The sequence below is a fragment of the Theileria equi genome (assembly GCF_000342415.1).
Source record: "Theileria equi strain WA chromosome 4 map unlocalized gcontig_1105316255041, whole genome shotgun sequence".
Classification (NCBI taxonomy): Eukaryota; Apicomplexa; class Aconoidasida; order Piroplasmida; family Theileriidae; genus Theileria; species Theileria equi.
Genome location: NW_004668225.1, coordinates 947,387 through 973,726, shown reverse-complemented (window position 1 = coordinate 973,726; position 26,340 = coordinate 947,387). Strand labels below are relative to the sequence as shown.

General features: G+C 41.1%; 9 protein-coding genes across 9 annotated transcripts; 3 read left to right on the top strand and 6 right to left on the bottom strand.

Annotated features, from left to right (window-relative positions):
* Window positions 1–1,743: 1,743 nt before the first annotated feature.
* Window positions 1,744–3,762, top strand: BEWA_048980 (hypothetical protein; the record flags this gene model as incomplete). The annotated part of the gene is made up of 1 exon (XM_004831826.1): window positions 1,744–3,762. The coding sequence occupies one exon, from the start codon at window positions 1,744–1,746 to the stop codon at window positions 3,760–3,762; it is 2,019 nt and encodes a 672-aa protein (XP_004831883.1).
* A 2,202-nt stretch (window positions 3,763–5,964) lies between these two features.
* Window positions 5,965–8,247, top strand: BEWA_048970 (conserved hypothetical protein; the record flags this gene model as incomplete). The annotated part of the gene is made up of 1 exon (XM_004831825.1): window positions 5,965–8,247. The coding sequence occupies one exon, from the start codon at window positions 5,965–5,967 to the stop codon at window positions 8,245–8,247; it is 2,283 nt and encodes a 760-aa protein (XP_004831882.1).
* Window positions 8,248–8,671: 424 nt separating this feature from the next.
* BEWA_048960 (conserved hypothetical protein) lies at window positions 8,672–10,350 on the bottom strand (the record flags this gene model as incomplete). Its single annotated transcript, XM_004831824.1, has 1 exon — window positions 8,672–10,350. Exon 1 carries the CDS (start codon window positions 10,130–10,132, stop codon window positions 8,672–8,674), a length of 1,461 nt encoding a protein of 486 aa, XP_004831881.1. The 5' UTR covers window positions 10,133–10,350.
* A 629-nt stretch (window positions 10,351–10,979) lies between these two features.
* On the bottom strand, window positions 10,980–13,721 carry BEWA_048950 (haloacid dehalogenase-like hydrolase family member protein; the record flags this gene model as incomplete). Its single annotated transcript, XM_004831823.1, has 3 exons — window positions 10,980–11,896; window positions 12,807–13,433; window positions 13,502–13,721. The coding sequence occupies 3 exons, from the start codon at window positions 13,719–13,721 to the stop codon at window positions 10,980–10,982; spliced, it is 1,764 nt and encodes a 587-aa protein (XP_004831880.1).
* Window positions 13,722–14,334: 613 nt separating this feature from the next.
* Window positions 14,335–14,972, bottom strand: BEWA_048940 (conserved hypothetical protein; the record flags this gene model as incomplete). The annotated part of the gene is made up of 2 exons (XM_004831822.1): window positions 14,335–14,460; window positions 14,568–14,972. The coding sequence occupies 2 exons, from the start codon at window positions 14,970–14,972 to the stop codon at window positions 14,335–14,337; spliced, it is 531 nt and encodes a 176-aa protein (XP_004831879.1).
* Window positions 14,973–15,534: 562 nt separating this feature from the next.
* On the top strand, window positions 15,535–18,661 carry BEWA_048930 (conserved hypothetical protein). The gene is made up of 4 exons (XM_004831821.1): window positions 15,535–15,609; window positions 17,938–18,108; window positions 18,174–18,502; window positions 18,539–18,661. The coding sequence occupies exons 1-4, from the start codon at window positions 15,552–15,554 to the stop codon at window positions 18,557–18,559; spliced, it is 579 nt and encodes a 192-aa protein (XP_004831878.1). The 5' UTR covers window positions 15,535–15,551; the 3' UTR covers window positions 18,560–18,661.
* On the bottom strand, window positions 18,536–24,279 carry BEWA_048920 (conserved hypothetical protein). Its single transcript, XM_004831820.1, has 3 exons — window positions 23,825–24,279; window positions 18,720–18,857; window positions 18,536–18,636 (listed from the first exon to the last, which is right to left on the bottom strand). The coding sequence occupies exons 1-3, from the start codon at window positions 24,137–24,139 to the stop codon at window positions 18,553–18,555; spliced, it is 537 nt and encodes a 178-aa protein (XP_004831877.1). The 5' UTR covers window positions 24,140–24,279; the 3' UTR covers window positions 18,536–18,552.
* Window positions 24,280–24,676: 397 nt separating this feature from the next.
* On the bottom strand, window positions 24,677–25,114 carry BEWA_048910 (hypothetical protein; the record flags this gene model as incomplete). Its single annotated transcript, XM_004831819.1, has 1 exon — window positions 24,677–25,114. One exon carries the CDS (start codon window positions 25,112–25,114, stop codon window positions 24,677–24,679), a length of 438 nt encoding a protein of 145 aa, XP_004831876.1.
* A 27-nt stretch (window positions 25,115–25,141) lies between these two features.
* On the bottom strand, window positions 25,142–26,029 carry BEWA_048900 (signal peptide containing protein; the record flags this gene model as incomplete). Its single annotated transcript, XM_004831818.1, has 1 exon — window positions 25,142–26,029. The coding sequence occupies one exon, from the start codon at window positions 26,027–26,029 to the stop codon at window positions 25,142–25,144; it is 888 nt and encodes a 295-aa protein (XP_004831875.1).
* Window positions 26,030–26,340: the final 311 nt, after the last annotated feature.

Sequence of the window (26,340 nt, the reverse complement as noted above, 5' to 3'; positions counted from 1 at the left end):
GAAGATTAGCAAAAGTGTTAAGCATAATTTTGCGTCAATAAATAGCGATAACATGATAATTTGTACCTGTTATATGAGTACCCTTGTGGTGGGAGGAGGCTACTCAATCGCTCTCTGTAGCAGTCGCGGAGATCAATAGCGGTGGCCATTCCCTGAATTTATAAACTTGAGGATGCGTTATAAAACTCATATTAACCTTTAAACTTCTTTGGTGTCATACGGAACTATATTGGTCATTATTATGGCAAGTCTGGTAGGTCGTCCACGCCAATTATTCCCTTTGATTCTCATCTTAGAGACTCATTCTGGGTTTAAAAATCTGTATCATCTTCTTAACATTCATGGCTATATTTGCTGAAAAGCCAAAATCTTTACGCAAGACTTCATGGTAGACAATGAGTTGAGTGCCTCTGTCGCTGGGTTTCTCTAGTTATCTCGGCTATTTCTACATTCAAGCCCACTCTTTACATTCATATATACGGCTAAGATGTATATTGTGAGAATATAATCTGCTGTGTGTAAAACTAGCGTAGAGGGGAACAAAGTATCCCATGAAGACTACTCTCCTACTATGCATTAAAAAGGACTACTTGATGCCTACCACATTTTTACCAAATTTTCTTGTTTATTTATAGGTGTATTGCGCTCCTTTATCTCCAATGTACCCTGCCAATACCGCTGCATGCAAGCTTAAACTCCAACTGCCACAACTCTCTTCAGCGTCATTATAAAGTTTATTCTGCACAGTATGCACAAACTTCCAACAGAATAGCCCTTTTAACATTAGAACAAAGATGATTAAAACAATGGAGTTGTATACTTAAGGCACAGTTAGCCATTAAAACGAGGGTCTAGTGTGACAATCCTTTAGCATCTATTCTGGGCCATCTATGGGTACATGGATCCTGCACCACTGTATTGCAACCTTGACAAGAACTATAGATTCTGCAAAACATTTACAGAACAAGTCGAGCTTTGGTTACGCCAAAAACGTTGAGGGAGTGTGAACAAGAAACCTCCATTATCTCCGCTTCTGACCATGATCTTAGGCCCAAAATTGGCAAAAGAGGAGATAGTAGCATTAAACTGTAGAGGATAAAAAATGGAAATTTAAAAGTGACGGAAACTCCACATTTGGGGACGGAAGAGTCCACACAACATCGCCGCCCACTTTATGGTCCCAAATATCATTCTCTCCGTAATTCAGCTTTAAACTCCTGTGTTTCATGATTTAAAATATTTTTGCACCAAAGATTTGGGCAAATAGTTGCAGTTTTAACGACTTACTAACCCTTTAAATACATCAAAATATCGCAATCTGTTCTTTAAATTGCCAAAAAACGGAAAAGTGGAGGGCTCAAGTATTACGAGAAGAAGTTCCTGAAAAAGACAAAATTCGTTCGACTTGAAGAGTAAAGATACGCGCAGAGAAACCGAGATACTGAGACGGTAGATGGTCCAGTAGCCAGAGGACTACCACAAGTAGGTCAAGGAGCTCCTGTCTCTCTACATCTGCATTTTTCACGGCGACAATTACCCTTTAGATACAATAAACTGGTCGGAAACATTACAAAGCTGACAAACGAGCTCAGAAACCTGCCGGAAGACGATCCATTTATGGTCAACATGAGAGATTCCATGTTGGAAATTTTGTAAATGGCACGAGTAAAACAGGTGCTCCATACTATGTAAGATATGGAGTAAGATGAGGATTCTAGCAGTACTATGGAAGGAGGATAGTATATGGGTATCAAACATTCTGTCATTGCAGATATTTCTCAGAATGTCAGTGATGGCAAGAAAACATACTATGGGAAAAATGGGAATACCATAGGCATTAAAAGGACAAATGAACCAAATATTACAACGAAGCATGGACAGGAGGGAAAACAGCCACTCAAGAATTACAAACAATACCACCATAAACTTCCGGAAGATGATGGTTGGTGGTCAGTAACCTATAAATTAACTTCCATATACCATGGAAATGAGAAACAAGTTGGATTTGAGAAAGAGGGTTATCTTAACACCCATAAGGCACTGGAAGTGGTATACTGGTCAAATGATGAACACAATTCACTTCCACTTATTATTGGTCTTGGTGAAGGTAATCCAACCTATTTTAAACGAGAAAATGAGACTAACAGATGGGAATATTCCAATATTGTACCTCCTGCAGATTTATCAGACTACCAGGGTGTGTTGAACCAACTCAATGAGAATTTCAAGAATGTAGTTATAGTCAACCTCAATGCAAAGAATGGACAGAAGTACTGCGGCCATCCTTCCAAAGATGAATTTAAGGACCCTAAGGACAACCCTAAAAGCTGTTCTCAGAATGGAACTTCCTTTGTTACCATTACTGTTTCAGAGATAAATGGTACAGTTCCTAGTGGCTTCAAAGGTCTTAAGCACTCTCCCTCTGGAAACAAGATGAGAGTTTTAGGAACATACCATGGCAACTCTATGATCTCATTTAAGGAGTCCATTGTAGCCACAGAATGTGGGTATGTCAATGTTTATTACACATCAGGAAATACGACTTCTAAGCCTTTGTTATTAGAACTGTCAAATGGAGCGGATCAGGAAACATCAAAGCTTTATACTCTTACAAATAATAAATGGGTGCCTTCAAACTTATCCAAAAATGATCTTACTCAGGTACTTGATCAGGAGAATTGTCTGCGAAACAGCATTGTTCTGGCCAATGTATTTAATAAGACGGGTTATTTTTGTTGTAGCACGAATAAGCATAATATTCAAGTCCACCAGAATAGTCGTAATCAACCAGTTTGGTCTGAATTGTATGAACATACTCTACAGACTAAAGGAGTTAAAGAAACAACAGAGCCATCTTTTAATAAGCATAGGTTAATGGAATACGATAAAGATTTTACATGGCCTGGAAGTTCAATGACAGACATAAAGAAGATATATGTCTACTTTTGTGGCAGTAACACAAATATGCCGCTATTGGTATATATGGACGATGGAGAAGGGTCTGGAAAATGGTTAAAAAAGATTTATGGAGGTAATACATGGACAGAAGTTGACTCTGGTTCTTTGTCTGGGATAAGGCCAACTGATGACAACTCCAAAGATAAGATTGGGAAAGAACTCCACGAAATTGGCAAGAAACTCAACATTGGATGTGAACATACAGTCACCATTCCTGTTCCAACTGCCCCTGTTGCTACTCCACCACATCCTCCTATACCTCCATCCTTTCCAGGTGCTGCAGGCTCTAGTGGTTCTGCAGGTACTAATGTAGGTAGTGGTAGTAGTGGATCTGGATCTTCTAGTAGTGGTGTTGGTCAATCCTCATCTCAACAAGATACTGGTGTTCTTCCTAATGGTAGGGGACCTAGTGGACCTGTTGGTCGACCTGGACTTAAAGGACAACCTCAAGATACTGGAATAAGAAACCCTGGTGAAGGTAGTACTGGCCAAGAAACCACTAAATCTGATATTTCTGATTCTAGTCATAGCGGAAACGTTGGTAGTAGTCAACCTGGTTCTGCTAATGTTAGTGTTGATCAACCAGAAACGGATAAAGATGATCAAAGCCATGGAGATGCAACTTCTGATTCTACAGATAAAAGGGGTCCTTTTCAGAAGGTAATTGAGTTCATCAAGAATCACCATAATGAAATAGCACCATCAGTTGGTGGAGTATTAGGAACTGGGATTCTGGGTCTTGCTGTATGGAAGGGACCTGCTCTATTTAGCAAGGTACTTGCAATCTGCATTACTTCTGTATAATAGGGGATTACTCTCTTGTTTTGTCACATTTGTGGAAAAATTCATTTCCGATACTCACCGATAAACAATAATACGGAGGAACCGTAATGTCTCAAGGAGTAGACAATCCATATAGGACATACACCTATGCCAGTCTAATTAGCAGTAGAACAATCACGGATTACATCCTCCGAATTTACCACATCTTTATACTATAAAAGGTATAGAGTAATGTTTGGATATCGTATGGATGAAAATGGCGCACAGCAATTGTCTATTCTCTTCCCATAGTACACTATCAAGGTTACTCCGTTCATAGTCTACACTCTCCCATCAGAACAAATACAGGTAGCTATGATATTCCAAGTGTAAAGGTCTATAGAACTGGAATTCTGTGGAGTTATAAAAGGAGATGGTAAATGTACCGCCAAGATAGATCTGCACTGAGATACGCAAAATGTGGTTGCTGATTCGCAACCACCTCTAGTTGGAAGCTCATCATCTATCCACAGTCTATTCTATCAATATGTTCATGTTTGAACATGGCAGTAACCTTATACCGAGACTATTCTTTGTCTGACCAAACGGTGCCATCAGAGATGTGTAATAGTAGACTCCGTCGATCTCTTTACATACCAGAATTTTTAAGTCTTTAAGCAATGTTACAGTACATTGTGTTGCGTAATTTTGGATTCTCAGACAATACTAGGACGTATTTGCATAACTCATTCTTTAGATTCCTGGCGTATAATGTGTACCAAAAAACTCCATTTACGTCAATAGATGAGGTACAATACTAAAATGATCGTAAATGTTCATGTTGTAAATGGAAAATGTGTAGTCTATGAGGAAGGAAGGGGTGATGTCGTAAGTCGGGATAATTATCACCACTTAGTTCCATTATTTTCTCAGCCAGAGGAAAATTCTCTCCAAACTCACAACTTTTCTGTTCACAACATTCAGTCACTATCATTAATGGATGAGGATGTTTATAGGATGTGTGAAATGAGGAATTAGGCAGGAGACACCTTACACATTTTAGGCAGTAGCTGGTAAGGCTAGTATAGAGGCACTAATGCAGTTTTATAAGCATATAGAGTGGAGTAAAGGATATTATTTGTACAGTATGGATGTTTGATAAGGAAATCTGATGGTCAAAAGAGGGACATCAGTTGGCCATGTGTAGGACCAGCTGACGGAGGACCCACTTTTTACATCTTTGGACCTGTAAGACTGGGAGGAACTTGATTAGAGAGGAAATGTGAGACATGGAATAGTGCCTGGAAGATATGGAGGATTGGCCGTCTCTAGACAAGGCCATTGGTAGACCTACAGATCTCTCAGGACCTGGTAGGAACATTCATCTTGCAATATCGAGACTGAGAAAAACCATTCAGCTTAATGTTAGAATGGATAGAGTACCAGGAACGCCCTTTCTCCGTACGATTATAGCTGATGAATGTAAGGTTTCTTCATTGCTGAATAAGATAGGGAACATAGCACTTTGGATGATTCTTAAATGAGAATACCGAAATACATTCACATTGAATAAACTATGGAAAAATACTAGGTTTATTCAAGAGAGAAATCTGAGAACATGCAAGAATGAGACCACGTTTGCTACAAGGATGATCTCCAGTTGATTACGAATCTATTGCATCTCCTTCAATTTAAACTGAGTTCTTTAGACGTGGAAGATACTAGTGCATTTCAAGTTATAAAGCAATTTCAGTATAGACATTCAGGTATAGTGTATAGGCTCCTTCCAGTCGCCATCCCTGCCACCTTTGGATGACCAAGTCTACGATTATACCCACAAACTGTTCATGCCTTGTCACAAATTCGTGGAATAGGAGCAGTACAGAAACCTTATGGAATAACAAACATGTGATTCACCTTGAAGAAAAGTGATCTTACATCATCATTTCGTCAACTTGGACCTCTTGGAAACAGCAAGGAAGAATGAGTAAGTAAAGACAATGAGGGAGTAGAAGCCTCATAGCCTTCCTAGTCAATGCTAATAGACTGTACTCTATAGCGGGTCAGGCCCTACTGGGAACCAACAATTTTAAATACCCAAGTCCATACTAGGAAAATTTAAACGGCGGTTTAGTCTCTTCTTTTTATGGTGGGTGGTATGTTCTCTTCCTCTTCACCCCATGCATTGGAACTCGTAGAAGAAATGCTCTTTATTCCAGGCACACATTTGCCTGAAGATCTCTAATGCGGATCTTCCTGATACTATACGTACTGCTACTAGGTAAAACATATAGTTTGGTGGATTCGCAAGGACCCAGGGAAGAGGTCAAAGATGTTACTCTCAATCTCTCTTCTCCAGATTCTTCCTTCATAAATGTATTCACTAGAAGACCTTATGAGCTGTTTCAGACGATACATCTAGCCAGGAATGGTTTTGAGATAACGTCGATAGTGGATGATAGGACAGTTCTCTGGAAGAAGAATAAGGATGGAAACCATTGCACTCATGTAACAGTTTTAACAGATGAAACTACTCATACCAACATTTACTTAAAGGATGGAGAGGGTGTAAGGAACTGCTTCTACCTCGAGAAGAGTGGTGGAGAATGGAAACAGACTACCGGGAAGGAGTTCTACAGCCGACTCCACTCAATGGTCAAGAGGAATGAAGACGTTGATCACGTAACTTTGGACATTAGTAAAACTCAGGATCCGAGAGTATTCTACGTCAACAAGACGTCAGACTTTCCCTTTGCAGTATACGCTGCCAATAGTAAATGCAGGATCAAAAAGATAAAGAATGGATGGACTACCACGATTTGGAAGGACAGGGCCAAGAATAAGGGCTGCATGTATGTCTCATTCTATCCTAGAAAGGATCCAAAGTGGGCTTACCTACTCTTTCTAAATTCGGATGGTTTCAGGGAGGAGTTTCTGGGTGAGACCAAGAGTGCATGTCGCAATAGTTGGAAGGCCATTACGAGGGGAGAGTATCTGGAGGGAATAAGGAAAGCTGGCTTCGATGAGTCTACTTTCAATAACAACATAACAATGGATCTCTCAAGACCAAGTGATTCATTCCACACACACTCTTACATTGCCGGCAGCTGTTCAGAACGATTATTTACTCCACTTCCAGGTCTTCTTCTCACCAGTGTTATAGATGGCAGGAATGCAGTATGGACGGCAAAGGACGGAGAGTATTGCACCTATGCCAATGTCTACCATTATAATAACAAACCACTTGCTGGGTTCCTGTTGGTCAAAGACAACCAGGGCAAGCGGAAGGTTTTATACTTTGCCAAGAGCGGTGCTGAGTGGATTAGTGTAGACAAAGAGGGCTACTTTTCCGTAACTTCCGGTAATGACCCTCTGGCTCCACCCAAAGAGGTTGTCCATGAATTGACCATGAGTAGTTTTAAGAATCGGCAAGGCCTCAGACTCACAAGTTATGCCTCTAGAGTAGAGAATGCCAAGGGAGACTTCGTGTTGGCCCATGGACTTTCATCTCTTTTCATGTTTACATTCTGTAGAAAGTACTATGAGTGGAATTGCAAGACATTTGGAACTCCCCTCTCTCCGTATTTAGGAGAACCATTCATTGGACGTGGTCTGCAAAAGGGAAGTAATGTGGAAAAGTACGGACATCTATTTGAGCATGCAAAGCTGGAAGGTATGGATGCATTTGAAGCCTTTCCAAAGTACAAATATAACAACTGTTTTGTGGAATTTCTAAACGGACTCGGTTACAATGTATATGGCTATGATCTTCAATCGCATGGTCTCTCTGAATCCGTCTCTGAATTTAGATGCAGTATGGACGATTTTAAAGACTATGTCTATGATGTGCTTCAGTTTGTCAGTATAGTGAAAAGAAGCAAATTTGATGACCCTAGCGAAACTTTTGATGAGAGCAGCCTCTACGAGAACACTCCTACGGATAAAAAGACATTCTTGCTAGGATTTTCAATGGGAGGAAACATTTCCATGCGGGCTATTCAGGAGTTTTACAAGCATGCAAAAGAGGGAGCAAAATCTGTAGACGGCCTAATTGGTCTCTCGGCCATGTTAAGCCTGGAACACTACGTAGCTACCTGGACAAAATGGATTATGATTCAATTCTATAAGCTTTATGCATGGTCATTTCCAACTTGGGAGAATTCACACGACAAGCTGAGTAGACACGGAGAATCGTTTGGTAATTTTACGAGACACAGTGACCCGTTCTTCCTGTCCACTAGAATGTTATTACACACATCCAGACTTCTCTTTAGCGCTACAGAAGATGCCAACAAGGATGAGAATATGGCCCATTATCCAAAGGATTTGCCGACACTATTTTTACACACAAAGGATGATGCAACATGCCATGTCAACGGCCCACGAAGAATGGTGAAGGAGCATTTGGCAGGTACATCAACTGCAAAATTTGTAGAGTTGGAAGGCAGTTGTCACTATATAACTTCCTATCAGTCGCTTTGTGCCGTGATTCCACATGTAAAGGAATGGTTGAATGAGCATTCCTAGCGTTTTATTTCTCATTAATGCAGTTAAGACTAACTGTGTTGGTAAAATCTAGTAATTTGTAATGTTTCTATCTCCCCGTGTAGGCATGTTGGTAGGTGTATAGGTTTAAAGATGAGGAAGAGAAGTCTTTCACGACAAACCTACCGGAATATCCACACCAAGGAGCACTTCTTATGGACTATGCTAACGCAATAAGACTAAACAAACAAGTGATCACTACACATTGGATGTAGAGGGACTTTTGTGACCCGTAAAGGAATAGGAGGGAGGCCCTGCTGGTGATACCAATGTTCTCTCTTAAGGTACCTCTATCTCTAAGACTACCTCTGCTTTAAAATAGCTACTCTAGACATTATGTAAACTTCTGACAAATTAAATGACCTATTCTACCACATTGTGTAGTAGGCTTACAAGTGTTAAAGCGTTATGATTTAAGCTGCATTAATAGAGCATCTACAGCTTTCATGGACAATTCTCCTTTGCTGTTGTTGAGAATGTAGGCTATAGAACCTTTATACCTTACTATAAACCCTTCCGTCACATTTGAAAATATTGAAATGAACACTAGAGCCATATTGATTGTAAGAGTGGTGACACCAGAAACTCCGGGGCCATTGGCAATCTCTTCTTTTACCATTGGGTTACCCTTATTGTCTCTCTGTTTGGTATAGTAGTCTAGCACTGGCTTACAACCGTTAATGGACCTGGTTGACAAGTAACCGTATGATATTCCCATGAGAACGATAAAACAAAAGATGAATATGGGTGACTGTGTAAAGCGATGCCTGCCAGTCAAAGACGACCATAAGACAAGCGCCGAAGATGTAATGGAGGCAATAGCAATAAAGTGTAAATAAGCGTCCCTCATTAAAAGAAACACATCATGAGACTGAGAAGGACTCCTTTCCGATGGATTTATAACCTCGTTGATATTCACACTGTTTAGCTTTGATATAAACTCTGAAAGCGTAAGTGAAAGAGAACAAATGAGCTTGATATGGTGTGGAATGTCCAGTACAAATGGCAATAGACAAGGGAAGAAGAAATACCTCATGGAGTATGCGAAAGTGACCAAAATGAGCCTCGAATAGTAGAACCTCGTATATTTAAAGCTTTCAATAGCATCGGCAAACTTTTGGCTGATGCCGGGCTTCTTGTTTTCACTCTCGGACTTCTTTTCATCTTCAGTCTTGTTCTCTTCATTATCCTTAACAAAATGCCCATATTTAATGTACAAGAGTGTAGCCCAAATAGCTGCTATGGTTGATATTAAAGCTTGACATCCGTGGCACAGGACCAGGTTCTTTCTCATTTGCGAAATTGTGGCAGTTCCGACTACACGGTTCAGTATGGTCTGGGTGGTTCCCAAGAAAATGGAACCTGCAGGGAACCCCGTGTAGATCATCGAGTAGGTTGAATTGAGAAATAGTTTAGAGATGACGCCAGCACCCGAGAAACAAATGAGTGCCTCCAACGCTCCGTTAAACCCATAGCCCAGGATGAAGATGTTACGGGCCATTAAACCATTACCAAACATGCCCACAAGTACATGCATCGAGTGAGACGCCACTAACAACCACACACTCAATACCATGGCCGAAAAGTTGAGGTTTATCAGAAAGAACAACGCAAATGCTCCAGTAAAGGTGAAGACGATGTAGGCGCCCATGCACTTGTTGGCAAAGTTCTGACACCTAAAGACCTTTTCAGTAAGTAGACTCGTGTTCAAGTTTGTAGCCATGGAGATGCCCAGGAGTAGAAAGAGGTATCCGTGTGTATCACTCATTTGCTTCCTGGAGTATGGCACCTCGCTCTTCTCCTTCTCCTTTGGAGCCGGACGAGAGAGTCTCATGGCCATCCGAAGCCCGAATGTACTTAGCGCCATCCTCTACTCTTTAACGTGTACTTCCCTAATGTCTTCAAGGTCAGAGTCTCCGCAAAGTCTTCCGTGCTAAACAAAATGTCAAAGGAAGAACTCTGCATGGCAGTTCTGGCTATTACCTAGTGAGAATACTAGCAGAAACAGTTGGCAATACTGTGTCTCCATTTTAATAACGATGAAAAGAATCTCGGGTTTGGAGGAATAACCGAGAAAGAAGAGAGAAATAGATGAGCATAGAGGACCCCCATTCCAGGAAGAAGAGTAGGTGGACTCTGGCCATTCTCCGGAGTTCTTCTAGCGCCATCTCAACGGAATGCACCGGGTACTAGAATGGATGGATGTGCATGATTTATTGGTCTAGGTGGATTCTCTCCACTTGACCTTGGCACTGCCTGGGTGATCCCAGGCGTCATCGCCGTCACTCACCCAGCACATTTCTTCTCCATTCCACAGTACTGAATGTTGTATCCTCTAGGGATATACCTGGGAGGATAGAAGAAAACCAATGGAGGAACCATTGGGAAGTACTAGTGAGTGACCTTTGGATTCTGGAAGTCCATCTGCTACCGGGCAGCCACAAAAGTATCCTTAAGGTCATTGGTGGTTCCTTTTTCCTTAATGTTAGAGGTGCTATTCAGACCAAGAAGAAAGAGTCTCCAGATAAACACAGCTTAAAGGGAGCATACATTTTCACTAGGCTCCCATCATAAATGCAGTCTTTTCACGACTCTGCAGTTTTACTTTATCATTTCTATATTATAATGGCGGAGTAAATCTTTCATCTAATACTCGTAAAGTTCCTACAGTATCGTACATGCATTATAGAAGAATGTTTTACATGATACAGCAGTTAAAGCCCATATGTGAGTTTAAGGGCTTGTGAAACTGCTCCCTCATCGTGACCTTTATCCATGACCCATTTAGCGTGTCTCTTAACTTCATCCTTTGCGTCTCCAACTGCAAATGAGAATCCAACCAATTCCATAGCCTCGACATCGTTCTTATCATCGCCTATGAACCCACAATCTTTGGAAGAGAGACCATAGTGGTTTATAAGAGTAGATAGAGCACTCGCCTTTGTAACTCCCGGGGGACTCAAATCGTGAGTTCCATTTATGTCTACCTTGTCAACATAGTCAATGCCATCTCTGAACTCTGGAACATTTAGTTCAAAACTTGCGTATTTCATCATGACGATGTTCTTCTTGAGGAGCTCCTCAAACGTTGTGAATCTCGGGACTATAAATTTCCCCGGATAAGTCCTGATGATCTCATTGTCTTGTGCAAGTGAAAAGGCGTCATCTTCGTTGTAGAATATGACATTGGCTGTAAGCCCATTTTCGACGAGGAACAAATGGAGAGCCTGTAAAAACTCTTTGGGGAAAACATGTACGCTAAGAACACTGCCATTCTCATCATACACGAGAGCTCCATTTTTGTAGACTCCAGGATAGCCCTTGTAACCAGTCCTTTCCACAAACTCTGGACCTCCAAGACGCTTAATCGCTAGACCAAGTGGTTTTGCTGTGCATAAAAATGGCACGTAGCCTCTCCTTCTGACGGCTGCAAAGGCTTCAGTATTCTTCTCCCATGCCTCCTTGTTGCTCGTATAAAAAGTCCCATCCATGTCAATTCCAAAGAGGACTGGTGGATTCTCTGGCTTTAAAAACTGAGAAATGTTTGCCTTTATTGTACTTGTCGACTCGGTGTTCCTTAATTCGCCTTTCTTCTCCGTCTTCCCATCGCCTATTACACTACTCCACTGACCTAGGAGTAGTAATAACGAAATTAGCTGTATGTTTAATCCATCCTATAGTACAATCAGAGGCTAAAGGTGGCCCTGGGTCGCTCATTCTTGATAGATGAATGGGGTATAAGGAAGAAGAGATTCCATAATGAAGACTTTTTAAAAACGAGTTTAATGTGGACTTCTGTATGTGATGGTGAGTATATGTAAAGAGTTAATATATTCACAGGGCCCATAAATGGTGTAGTCTGTAAGGGATAATGCATCATGTTTCCACGACTCTATAGAATCACACATTGGAGCCCATTGGCATAAGAAGTTCAATTTTTCATGTAATTACCATCCTGATGAGGCAATAGTATGGAAATTGAAAATGTTCAAGTTCTGAACAAAATGAGTCTGTCAAGTGTGTAAATGTTCTTATTGCTACAACCAGGTTTGGATGAGCCTCCGCCATCAGTTGCTCAATCAGACTATAATTGTGTATCTCCATTTATCGTGTATATGCCGCTAGGTTTATGAATAAAGGCTGAATTCCTATCCTTTGGGCCATCCACTCTGTCTATCTCCCAATCTTTATAATACTAGTCCCCTATAAGCCCTGGTTTGTGATAAATTTTAAGCTGAACAGATGAAGGCCTTTACATTGCAAAATTGGAGAGTATTGGCGTAGAATGAGAAATAATAATCCACTTGCATGAATGTAAAGATGCCACAGTCCCGCAGCACACCTGTAGATCAACCATCCCCGTAGTACTGGTGAGTTTGAATTCCCTTCTGGTCAACTTTCATCACCCCTGTATTGGTATCCACAAGAATCTTTTCATCAGTCCACAGATGAAGGAATTTAACAAGCATCTCTGGATGAAAGTGGAAAGTTGACAAGTTACCTTTTAGAAATCTTCTCCAATATAATTGCAGAGAAGATACATCCGTAAACGTAGACCAACAAAATTGGTACAAAGAGCACAAGGGGTAGTAAAAACGGCGGCATGACGATATTTACAAACCCTGTAGCTAGATTTGCGATGAGAAATATAACTAGGGAGTGCTTCCCAAAGGTATAAACCAGAGAGCCTTTTCTAAATGTTCCTAAACGAGACTCTATGGACAAAAGGACAAACTCACCTCCAAATTTATACTCAAATAGTAGACACAAACCCATGTTTATGTAAACAACGCCAAGTGTATAGAGCAAGTAGCGGAGATTGTTCAAGCTCCTGGAACTAACAAAACCGAACCTGTCTAACACTACCAAGGAAACAATGTTAACAATAGCAGCTCCTATAAAAACCAGAGAAGACTTGAGGACCTTTCCTTTGCGATATATTGGAGCTACAAGTTTTGTGAGATTGTAAATGACCAAAGAGGAGACGAGGGCGTTTGGAATAGATACCAAGCCTTCCTTATTTGCGCTCCAAATGTCCGTCCTTGGAATCTTTGCAAATGTCTCAATTGCATTAAATTTCACGAGAATGGCCTCGTAAGAAATTGATAGTAAAAATGGAAGGAAAGCGAGTATCGCGCTACTAAAATACTTTGCACATAATTCACAAGCTGTATGTCAATATTTACAGGGGAAATGCGCATACATTGTCATACAAGTGGAGAGAGGGAAAACTTACCCATCCTGCTTATGGCTACTGTTATGAAAAAGTTCCAGTGGATTCCATACTCCTCCACATCTACGTTGTAGTCTACATACATTGTAGCAATCCATCTAACTATTCCAAGAGTGAATACGACCAAGTTCGAGAGGAGGATTTTGGAGTTTGATTTTGGCCCTTTGGAAAGTGCAACTGTAGCACCTGTATGAGCTATAAAAAACCCAGAACCAATGTCCATCATAGAGAATCCATTGTAGAATGTTTTTCTGAGGTATTGGTTAAAGTGAATGGAATCCACCGCGAGAATTGCTACATGTGAATTTAGGATGTATATATACAAATAGTAGATAAAACAGAATGCATTACAAAACTCACCTACAACCGTTCCAAATAGTAATATGCCCCTGGAAAAAGTCACGTAGTAGAGAAAACCATCTATTCGATCTTCATCTCTTTTCTTGTTTAGCCAAAGGAATGTGATAAGTGTAGTCACTGCCAGTGCAATGTATTTGGAATCTCCAAGGTACATAAGCGCCAGACTTGGAATCACAAGAATGAGAGAGGACAAAAAGGTTTGCAAACGTGGATCTTCTACGAGTTGTATCGTGCTCAAAAATGATGATGCCTGAATAATGTCATGAATGGAATGTATGAAAGAGTGGGTCGATCAATATGCACAGCTTATATGACTGTGGCAGATAGAGAGCCAAACTAGTCCATAATGTATTTCCAAGTCTCGCTAATACCCATTTACCCATGAATAGGTTTAGCATCCGCAGAATATTCATACAGAAGTATTCACCGAGCATTACTATAGAACAATCCAGGGACTCATTTGGAAGAATGTCAAATTATGAATCAAAATGTGCCAAGAAGTGGTCAAAGAAAAGTTTCTGATACAATGCATACTCCATCACAGTTTTTATCTTCCACCGTGGCTTTTGTAATATACACAGCCGTAACATCCATTCTAGTACCTGGAAAGGATCATAAATGCTCTCTAATTCTGCCTGGGAATTTGCAAAATATTCCTTTCGCAGTCTTACAAGTTCTCTGCACGGCATGCTCACACATTTAAACTTACCAGAAAGATGATTACAATTAAAACAGAGTGACGAACATATTCTCTCTCCTTTGCTACATTCTTTACTATACGTTCTATCTTTACATTAGTTTTAAAAACACAACCAGTTTGCATCTGTATCAGCTTTGATAGCAAAAGTTGCTTGTCATGCAAAACATCTTGGTACAGTTTCACGAGGTCTTTGTAGTTCTTTACATTTACGCTTTCGCAATCCTGTATCCCGTAGATGTCGCAAAGTTTCTCTTTATAATCGGGAAACTTGAGGATCTCCTCATTGTAAATTTGCTCCAGCGCATGCTTGTCAACCAGAGTGAAGGAATCCTGCGGTATCGGACGGAAAACGTTTACCGGGCACAAGTTTGCCAGGAATGACCCGTAGGGATCCCCAAAGGGGGAGAGGGTCATATGCATTAGCGTCACCACCGCAAGGGCCGGTACAGGCATCTTGTCTGTTTGTCAGATGGGTGGTGATAACGTTGAACGATCGCTCAAAGAGCAAGAGCAGCCCCTACTGGTTATCAACTAGATGGAAAAGAACCGACAATTGACCAGAATGAGAGCACCCAGAGGTGGTTATCCTGCATATACAGTAGCCTAAAGCCCTCAAAATAAGCATCTGCTAGACTCCCTTCGGTCGTCCATTCAACTTCTAGGTACCCCTTGTCTAAATCCTCGTTACGCTGAGATTTTCGGGCCAAGGAATTTCCTGCTTTGTATCTCGTGTCCCCCTTCAATTTTCAGTCTTGAGAGACCTCGAGCATAAAATGGACAACTTGTCTGGTGTGTGCCTGGTCCCGGGTTTCGTGCCAGCTCTAGCGCGTCTACCGCTCCGCAGCCGTTGATGGTGTTCTTTGGAGGCGCAATGACCGGAAATTTGAGTGCAGAAGCAAAGGTAATGAGCATTTCGTCGGCCATGTGTAGACCCCATTGGGTCGTCCCGCAGCGTTTCCTCGCACTCGACGTTTTTGTGGAAAAAATTGGAAAATGACCGGCGACTCGCTAGACTACTGGGAGTCTTACACGGATTCCGAAGATGAAAAGGGTAAGGATGCGTAGTATACGAACGTAGTGAGTATAATGCCGTCGATGGCATAAGCCAGAGGCAGAATGGGTATCTGACTGAATGCGTAGCATGAAAGGAGCATGAGTCCCGAGGAACGAGGGATGTGAGCCATGGAATAGCGAACGAGCGACCACAGGCTTTAGCCGGAGGGAGTAATGGTCATCTACTTTCACTCCAGTAGACTATTTAATGGACTCTTCAGAGGACCTTTTACCAGTAGGATTATCACTGCGTAGGTCTCTAGACCAAAGCAGGTGACCTACCGACGTCGTTAGACTAGGTAGTAATGGCGAGTATACACAGTATAGGAGCCCATGTATTCATTGGTAGATGAGGGAATGTATCACTATGGAATGAACGAAGTGAATAGAGGAGTCTTGTGACTATACAGAGCATATGAGTTACCATTACGAGAACTGTTAAGTATGGGAGCGTAGTAACAACTAGGGAGTATGAGATGCTAAGCATTGAGTTGTCTAGCACATCTATTATGGACTTTGGACCATCTTGAGAATGAAGAAGCATACTATCTTTAAGAGTGTCTAGAGGACAATGACTATACAAGTATATTCACCGATAACCATTAAGCTCTCAGAAAAGTCAGCTACTTATGGAGGTACTACTACTTATAATGGAGATGAGTCTCCCGGAGATAAGAAAATTACAGTCACAGGAACTACTGAACTACTGAACCCCTGGCTTCCTCAAGTTCACTCATAAGAATAACAGTGGAGGACAGTTCAAACTAAAGGCAGTAATGGATGATGGTGGTAAAACCCCGCTAGACCTCCGCCCATGCATTGAAGGACCGGTTAATGAAGTTGCGGTATACTATGACGGTGCTTGTAGCACTTCAGATCCCCTCCTAATCTGTACGAGATCCAGCGGTTCTTATAGTTACTACTGCAAAGGTACTGACAACTGCTGGTACAGGTATGCCTACAATGGATGTGGAAAGATACCACCTGGAGGCACTAGTACTGGACTAGGTAAACTGCTTGAGACACTTAATAGGGCACCTAATGGAGTACTTGACAGTAATAACTTCTCTGAGGTTGCTGGTCATCTTCAGAGTCTCCAATCTGATCATCTAATTGACTATCGGAAGGTACTATGAAATCCTAGTTTTGGAAGGATTCATCCCTACTGACCATCCTGCTCACACCAGTTGAGAAGCGGGAGTAGGATGAGGATTCTAGCGTTACTATGGGCGGTATGTTTGGTAAGACTATGTAGCGCAGGCTTTTGGTGTTGTGGAAAGAGTAAGACCAAAGATGACGATAATGGACCTTATGGTGGATCTACGGAGAATCTTAGAAGTGCTCCATCCAAACCTGTAGTTCCTCAGTCAACTGGACAAGCTGGTGGTACTACTCCCATTACTCTAGATCTTGCAAAGCCAGACGAGACAAATATACGTGTAGGTAACCAATCTCGTGATGATGGAATAAGCTACCGAGGATTCATACCAAATAGTGGTCATCATATATCCTCTGTTGTTGATGGTGGATCTTCTGTTTGGAAGGCTGAGAAAAATGAAAGGTGCAAATTTGTAGAATCACATGCTAAAGTATCCTCTGAAGAGACTCCCGTAGAGGTCACATCCGATACTGCTTTACAGGAGGGGGAGAATGTGGACAAACCTGAGGTACCTCCAGATGAAGACTCTGTAGTTCCTCAGTCATATGAACAAAGTGGTCTTGTTCTAGATCTTTCTAACCCTGACCAGTCAAAAGTACATATAGGTGACCGCTCTGGTAATGGAGTAAATTCCAAGAAGTATTATCCAAAGGATGGATATGATATAGGCTCAGTGACAGATGGAGATAAAGAACTTTGGAAATCAACCGGAGCTGGTCAAAAGTGTTGCTTCGCTAGGTCTTATTCAAAGGGAGACTCTTCTCTCATTACCATAGGCATAAGCAAAGGTGATTACTTAGACTTTAAGTACTTTGAGAAGACTGCTGATGGCTGGAAGGACCTCACTAGAGATGATTTCTTCAATAAGCTTGACAAAATGAGAAAGTCTGGATCATTATCTCCTAATCCTTCTTCACATCCATCTAAGACTTCCGAATAGCTCCTCATGACTCCTTATCCCCTATGGATATAATGCAGTATGTTCTCCCTACCCTTGGTAGGTGGTAGAGACTCCCCTCTCTGAACCACTCTCTTGTTGGTATACTGGAATGCTAGAGAGTCTATAACTATTGGTACACCCATTCAACTTTACGGCCCACTTCCCTATGGCCATGCATTCCATCCCACTCCTGTGGACCACAAATACACCATTACACTCATGTACAGCAGAAGACCCAAAGGTTACCGAGTTATCAGATAGACTCAAGGCTCAGAAACTGAGCGAAGATTCCGATCGTCAATTTACCGACGACCTGTTCTCAGGTTGCGCAAAGGCGGCCGACGTTGAGGAGGATCCGTCAGATAACCTTTTTGGAGGCACAACGGTTAAGCAAATAGGTGAGTTTTCTTTTCGGCTACTCTTTGTTCCAAGTAAAGTTTTTCCCAATACAACACTCGTACAGTTTTGGCTGACCCATTCTCTCAGATTGAACTAAAATGCTTAAAGGACTGTGAGACTGCTGCCAAGAAACTATCGCAAAAAATCGAAACAAGCCCTGCAAAGAGTCCAGTTTGGTTGCAATTTCTTGATATTCTACTGCAAGCCTGTGAGAAGAAGCTGGACCTCAAGGATGTCCAGACCCTCAAGCGTAAAATTGAAAACATAATAAAGGCCAGAGAAGTAGTACAAAGAGAGAAGACTTACGCCAAGAAGAAACCAAATGATCTCTCTGGAGCCCTCAACTACAAGGATGAACTCGACATGTTATACGGAGACTTGAGTGAAGATGATGTTTGTTTGTAGTTGTAAACACAAGTAAATTTACAGGACGAATTTTACTATCAGTGAGAATTTTTCAAGAGCCTGTCAATAGCCTCTCTGGCAACACCTGTGTGATCGCTTTCACTAATCCTTTTGCTTACAGCCTAGGATATTAATGTATGTGAATTTGTGTACATGGACGGCCGAATTAAACAATGCAATGATGTGCGGACCTTGCCAAACGTACCTCGTTTAACCTATTTTCAAGAAGCTCATAGTTTCCGTGGAGCAATTTTGGGAGCATTAGCAATTGCTGTAGATCAAGCTCATCCAGCGAATCAACCAGCTCAGCAACGAGGTTCTCTTCTAAGCTAATGATATTGACCTAAATGGGAGTGTGAATGTCTGATGTAGTGGAGTTTGAATGATCTATGGAGAGTGAGAGTCGAGCAGTTTTCGGTAATGTTAGAATGGGTTGTCCTTGTTTAGGGGGAAGTCCTCACAACGAATGATACCGTATACCAATAGTTAAGGTTAAAGACTCTCTAGCATTCCAGTACACCAACAGAGTAGTCTAGAGAGGGAGGGTCTAATGGTCCCAGTTCTGCCTATTGGCAGAGATGAGTGTTTTCTCCCTCTAGACATTACATGCGAGTTATTAGTTTTGCAAGTAGAGCAGGACCCTTCCAGATTCCTAGTCCTACGAGACCTCCAGTAGCTCCTACACTCCCAAAAGATGCTCCCAATATAGTAGGAAGGTTTGATGGAAATTGTATAGCATATAATTCGTCTAGTTTCTTCTTTAGAGGCACTCCAGTCAGTTGATCAGTTTTACCATCAGATCTAGAATAATTTGACCATTCATTTGCCTTTCCTGTCTTCTCATAATAAGTATATTTTGATTCACCTTGTAACTTCAGTTCTAGGAGGAGTGGCTTGGAGAGTTTAGAATCTAAATCGGAGTAGAATACAGATACTTCGGTTAGAGGGTCCTTAGAGAAAGCGGTAGTACTACCCTGTACAGTTTGAGACTTATTTACATGAGTTATACCCTTAATTATAAAGGTCTTTCCATCGATACTGTGGGTGATCCGTGAGTAGCCATTTGCATCAGTAACTTCAGCCTTCTCAATAGTTATATTTTCGTTATCAGAAGTATAGTTTCCAGATAATGAAGAAGAAGGTACCTGTTCAAGTTGAATGGTGACTTCTGGAGATAATGCTAAAGTGAGGAGCTTCTGAATCTTATTCTTTTTATCAGCACCAGCAGGCTTAATATCATCCCCCTTTACTTCCTCCCAAGTATTATCTACTTTTGTTTTTTTGTACCACTTGTGATTATTAGATACTTGATAGTGAATAAGTAGCGGCTTAGGAGTGTCATCCTTAGGAGACCAGTATACGTTTACCTCAGTTACATTACTTATGGAGGAAAGACCTGTTTGAGGATTATTATCAATTCCAACAAAAGAGGAAACAGAAAACCGTGCACTTGTCTGAATACAGTGTCTGCGTTTAGTGTATTTGTGATTACCCTCTTGACTAGATGCTACTTGAATCTGGGTACCACAACCAGGAGAAGTGCATGAATATTGCTGATTCTTAGAAGTGTCTATTATATGTGCTCCATTCTCTTTATCTAGTGCATCCTTTAGTCCTTGAGATGTTATTTGAGAGTCCTCAACCCACTTCTCACCATCTAGTTTGTAATAATCATCTCCATTTCCAAGCTGAAGAATGAGAGGTTTTTGATATTTACCATCGGTAGTTGCATAGTATACTGCGACATTTTCATATTCACTTCCTAGTACAGATTTTTTGAATGGTTTATAGTTATTTCCAAGCTTAGTGGAGAGTACTCTCATAGGTCCACTTCCTACAAGACTGTGAGTATATTTTACATATTCCGTGGAAGGTTCATTTCTTGGTCCAGTAACTTTTATCTTAACATCTGTACTTATGGATGACTTATCCGTACCATCAACTCTATATTGAGTGCCACTATCAGTATGGTCTAGCTTGAGAACAACCACCTTATCCAGACCATTATTGCCAATATTTTCAAGCCTGCTAGGAACAGTGTTGGCTACGCCACTATATTTTTTCCATTCGTTAGAACCTATGCCAGTGGGGGTGTAGTATTCGTAATAATAAGACAAAGTTCCTTTTGTTACTCTAATGAGTAAGGGGCATAGATTATCTTCATCATGACCCCAATAGTAGACTGCAACATCCGTATGGCACCATCTAATATCTTTAAATCCTTTTTGTTTAGTTCCATTGTGATGAATGCCACCTAGATAATAAGATCCTGAGTTCCAAGTTCCTGAAAATGCATGCACATATTGCTTATAGCCTGTAGTGGGTTGACCATCATTTTGTTTAATCCTAATAACATGTTTACAGTTGTCTGCATAGACTGTGTTAGAATAGTTGTTACCGATGTTAACAGCTACATACTGATACGGGCTGTAGTCACTAACCTCACATCCATTATTACTCATGCTACATCTTCACTCACTAGTATACTAGACTAGTTCCTAGTAGTGTCTCTAGCTCCATACTATCCTAGTCGTTCATCCATCCATTGTAGTAATCCATTAATGTCTCAACTGGTGAGAGCAGAGTGATCAGTAGGGATGAATGATGTTCCCTAGGGAACAAAAGTCCACAAGTGGACCTATGTGTACCCAAGCTCGTATCTAGAGTGTATCCATAGAGTCTCAAATCTGTCTAACCCAAGGATCTCCTTTATAGCGATTATAAAGTTTCCATCCTGCAAAACAAGCCAAGGCAGAAGTACCAAGAATAGATGTAGTTACAGAGATGGTAGTCTTAATCCAAAAGGAGTTAGAGTCATGACGAACTTTTCCATCAGTATCACCTTGAAGACCTTCAGCACTAGCAGATAAAGAAGCGGCTGGACTAGGAGAGGAGGGAGTAACAGGGTCATCAGTTTCAGCAGTAGGTCCCGCAGGTCCGTGCATAGTCTGTTTTATAGCGTTACGATATTCCTCATCCAAAACAACCCCCGAATTATACGTAACGTCGGGGGGATTATATCCTATTTCAAATACATCTGTAGAGGACTCTCCACCATATCCAGGAAGTTCTCTATCTAGCTTTCCAAGTTGAGGTAAATATATATTTACAGGAGTAGTATGAGTAGGAAGAGGATAAGTAACTTGAGTTGTATCCCTAGTTTCAAAAAGAATGTAATTTGATTGACTTTCTTCGACATCTTCCAAATCAGATGCGGTACATCTATATTCATATCCTGCTGCCTCATCGATTTCAACAGTAGAATATCCACTATATGCGGTAGAAGGTGAACCAGGATATCCTATATCAATAACGGTAGATAGACTAGGAGTAGGAACAGAACCTAGTTCTCCAGCATCTCCAGAAAGACCATTTATATTACGAGTATCAGCAGTTTTGATAGATGGGCCAGCAGTAACAGTAAGGGAAGCATCTACAGAAGATCTATCAACAGTATTTTGTACTCGAGTAGGTGCAGGAGCAATAACAGTATCAGCCAGTTCAAGAAGTTCCCCCGCAACACATAATCCAACTTCAGTGGCTACAACTGATCCGACTACTCCATAACTAATAGTTGTAGCTATATCATTCAATAATCCGTCATGTTTTTCTTCAGAAGTAGGAGAATTGGGTTGAGTAACTTGAGTAGGTGGAGAGGGTACAGAGATAGGTGCAGGAGGGAGAAGTTTTTCTCCATTTGAACAGCTAAGTTGTAGTTTCTTCTTAATTTCCTCAAGAACACTTGTAAGATCATTAACTTGATTTGGAGGCCTTTTATTTAGCTGATCAGACTTATATTCTTCCCACTTATCACCACTATTTCTTTGGTACCATTTGTGAATCTTTGCACTTTTATCACTACTGTTCACATATACCAGGAGAGGTTTACCATCACACTGAGAAAGATAAATGATTACCTCCTCAACATTCCATATGATAAGTTCTTGTACGCCTAGATTGGGACCATTTTTGAAACCTGTGATTGTAAAAGTCTCATCTCCTTCCTTACCATTCCTATAGGTGTGCCGAAAGGCAGCATACTTATTCAAGCTATGTTTAGAGGATTTAGTAACTTGTACGTTCTTAGGACATCTATCATTTGTACATTCTCTATTGATCACCCTCCTACAGTATGGGTTAGGGTATTTACCCTTTTTCCTGGTAACATCAATGTCTACCGAGCTGAAGAGTTTACAGGTGAGCTCTTGAAGTTTTGTCCCAAGTTTATCTGGAGAAAGTGTTATAAAATCAAGAGTAAGATCTTCGAGGGGTATTTGATTCCACTTGGTATTATCATTTTTACTTACACTCCCATCATTTTCGAGAGGAACTGGCATCTTTCCAACATATACCTCCATAAGTAGGGGTCTCTTACGATATTTGTCTGCAGTCCAATAATATACTCCAAGACCATTGTCGTATCGATTATCAAGCGGAATGGGCTTGTATTCTTTAGTACTGTTGTCATTGTCCCTGTAAGAAATACTAACAGTTCCATACCTAACAGAGTTTGCATCTGTATTATATGTATGTTTATACTTGGTATATCCTTCAACATTGCTGTTCTCTTTAGTAACTGTAACGCTGTAGCTTCTACAAACAGGACAACGGTAATAAGGATCAGATTGCTCATTCTTGGAAATATCAACGTAGTGAAGTCTGTGGAGTTTGCAGGTGAGCTTATTGAACTTTTCTCTAAATGTTGGAGTTGGATTGTCATATTTATCATAAAACGTATTTCCATTTGGGATCTCCTTCCATCTAGTATTTTCAGGTGGTTTATATCCCAAAATTTTTTCGTATTCTTTACTATCATCTGCATCCGCATTAGAGTACCATTTCTCTCCATTTGTACCTGTGATTCTGAGTAGAAGAGGTTTGTCTATATAATCTTTACCCTCATCATATTTAGCACTATAGTATGTGTGTATATCTTTTATCCCGGAGTGTTTACCGGTGAGTAAAGGTCCATCTTCATCTGTAGTAATTAGCTTTTCTCCATCGTAATTTAGATTTTTAATTGCAAATATTCTGGAATCGTGTTTACAATATCTGAAGTCGGTACCTGATACAGTCCCCGCTGTTACGGAGATATTGCTCCCTTTACCCCCTTTACATCTACATTTTCCTCGGGTACATTTGTTATGTAAATCTATGGTTATTCCATTCATCCATCCTTAGTTTTATGGCTGAAATCGCCTCTCATCAAAATTATGTCATAGGAATATCTTCCATTAGTCCCCTATCTACTCCTCACTCAACATTCATCCTCCCTCACAAGTAGCTCACCGTGTAACCGCATTCACTTACCTCGTGTATGGCCAGGAGAAGTCGGAAGATGTCCTTGGCTCGGAGAGAGCAGACCCTGGCCTTGAGGGCGTCAACGAATTCCAGGCCGGTTCCGGAGGACAGGAATGTCTTTAGGCTGCCGGGGTCCCGGGAAAAGTTTGACTTGATGACCTCCAGTGTGCTGATCCACTCGCCGTAGTGTCTCAGGCCTCCAACTGAACATTTCGGACCTCCTCCTCCAAGGGGTTTGCTAAATCTGACATTCTTACGTCTTAGTAACGTGTTTACGTGGTCCAATAGCCTCTTGTAACGAATATTTCCAGTTAGTGACGACATTTTGGTCTTTGCGATGTTAGAAATGGAGATTTTTATCAAAAGTGATAAGAGGTGCGATTTTAGGGATATATTGGCAATGTGTATGCATGTTTAAATTTATAATGCAGCAATACATGGTATAGGGCCGTTTAATACCCTATGGCAAGCTCCAGATGGAAGATTGGAATGCCTCCTGTGGGTCCTGGGGAACGTTCCAGGTACCCCTGCGGAATTGGAAGATGAGGGCATGACCATGGTTCACAACGTACTCTTGTGATGTGCTCACTAATGTAAACGAGTAGATGAGGTGAATGAGAGGTGTATGCAAGAATTAGAACGTGAATTGTCTTGGTGCAATTTACAGTGAATATCTTTGATAGTCACCAAAAGTTCAAGTATTTTCTGTAGTAAATTCGTTTACTTCAGCACTAAATCCTTCCCTACCGACTTCATTCCAGTATACCTCCAACTCACATTTTTTCAAAGTACCTCCATCTCCTTGAACAGCTTTCCACGGTCAAAAGAACAATAAACGATTCATTCTTCCTTGAATAAAGGTCACATGATAAACACATAGGAATATTTTACTTCCTTGGCAATATGGAAAAAATTAGCAAAGTAAAAAGGCGGACTAACTCCTAAGAGATCAGCTTCAAAGACAGTGCATTCATCAGTATCCTTAGAAGCAGAGAGATCCATGGTAAAATCTGATTTGGAAGATACGTAGGTTCTTAAACCCCTCACTTTGGCATCAATATTATTACATGGTACCTGCGTATCAACATTGTTTGAGGCCTTGGTATATTGAAACATCTCTCCGGGTTTGCCTGTCCATATTTGAGATCTGGATTCTAACAATTTAGTCACAACTACACCTTCATGTGGAACCACTAGCTTTATAACATTACCGTCAAAGGAGTAGTTGAAAGACTTGCATAGTAGTCTGCTTGGATGAGCAATGTTTAGAGAGACATCTTTTACAGATTCTCCCATCATTGTCTTTGCTTTGTCATTAGATCCATTCTACTCTTCAACCTCGGGAGTCTCAACTACATTCTCTTCAGGAGCATCTGGTGCAGCACGTTGTTCTATCTTCTTAAATCCGTCCTTGGCACGTTGCAAATGTTTTTCCATATCTTTATTTATGGATTCCTCTTTCTTCTTTCTCATTTCTCCAACTTTCTGATAAAACCCTCTCAGCTCCACAGTCACCCACTTTCCACCTACTTTCTCAAAGTAGTTCAAACCTGGTCCTGAGTCACCATCAACCTTTAAATAAGCCAACATTGACTCCCCCTTGCTATAAGATTCTACAAGAGTGCATTTTTCACCAGCTCCAGCCTTCCAAACAAGGTCTCCTCCACTAACAACACTCTTTACAGCAAAACCGTCATTTGGAGTAAAGACCCTTTTAGCCAGTCCGTCCTCATCGCCACCACCAACATGTACTGATTCTACATCTGGATTCAAGAGGTCAAGGACACTAGTCTTTCCAGTTGATTGAGTAGCTGGAGATTCCTTACTAGGAGCTTCTGTAGAAACCGGAGGGAGAGTAGTTGGTTTATGAGGTTCTTGAACAGGAGCGAGAGATTCTACGGGTTTATCTGCAGTCTTAGTTGGTGGTTGGGCCTGCTCTTTCTTGACACTACCCTGGAGATTTGCAGGTGGCTTTTTCTCCTGCTTAACTTCAGGAACTGACCCTGGTTTAGCTGGTTTCGAAGCCACCTGTGATTGTTTGGGAGCTGGTTGAACTTTAGGCTGCTTCTGAGGATTCTGTCCATCTGTCTGTACTGGAGTATTTCCTTGTTTAACAGCAGGGGTTGCCGGTTGAGTTGGTGGCTTCTTACTACCACCCTTCCCATGACACAGTCTAACCAGAGACACTGTCAACAGAACTGCTAGAATCCTCATCTGTCTGTCAAAATAAGAACTAGAGTTTTAGTATATACCGGGGTTATTAATATCAGAGAGCATGTGGAAATGGAATCCAGGAATACAGAGTGGTGGGGGTGAATAACAGTTTTTTTAGGCATTCATTCCTCCTGATCACCAACCTAGTAGACTAGTTGGCATTCATGCTTGTATGTTAGTAGCCGCAATACTCCCTGTCTTGTTAGGTCTTTCTAGATTCATAGGCATGACTGGAAGAATAGGTTGGTAATCTGCCTCCCATTCTCCCGAGTAGTAAAACATTCTTCCTTCTAATCAGTACTTAAGCTAGT

What these genes read in the sequence shown, in the direction of transcription:
- BEWA_048920 (XM_004831820.1), bottom strand. Translation starts at nt 24,139, where the DNA reads ATGTCGTCACTAACTGGAAATATTCGTTACAAGAGGCTATTGGACCAC. An exon ending in TTCTCCTGGCCATACACGAG is followed by an intron (nt 18,858 to 23,824) that starts GTAAGTGAATGC and finishes ACTCCCATTTAG; the next exon opens with GTCAATATCATTAGCTTAGA. An exon ending in TTGAAAATAGGTTAAACGAG is followed by an intron (nt 18,637 to 18,719) that starts GTACGTTTGGCA and finishes TTAATATCCTAG; the next exon opens with GCTGTAAGCAAAAGGATTAG.
- BEWA_048930 (XM_004831821.1), top strand. Translation starts at nt 15,552, where the DNA reads ATGACCGGCGACTCGCTAGACTACTGGGAGTCTTACACGGATTCCGAA. An exon ending in GGATTCCGAAGATGAAAAGG is followed by an intron (nt 15,610 to 17,937) that starts GTAAGGATGCGT and finishes ACTCATGTACAG; the next exon opens with CAGAAGACCCAAAGGTTACC. An exon ending in GAGACTTGAGTGAAGATGAT is followed by an intron (nt 18,503 to 18,538) that starts GTTTGTTTGTAG and finishes GTAAATTTACAG; the next exon opens with GACGAATTTTACTATCAGTG.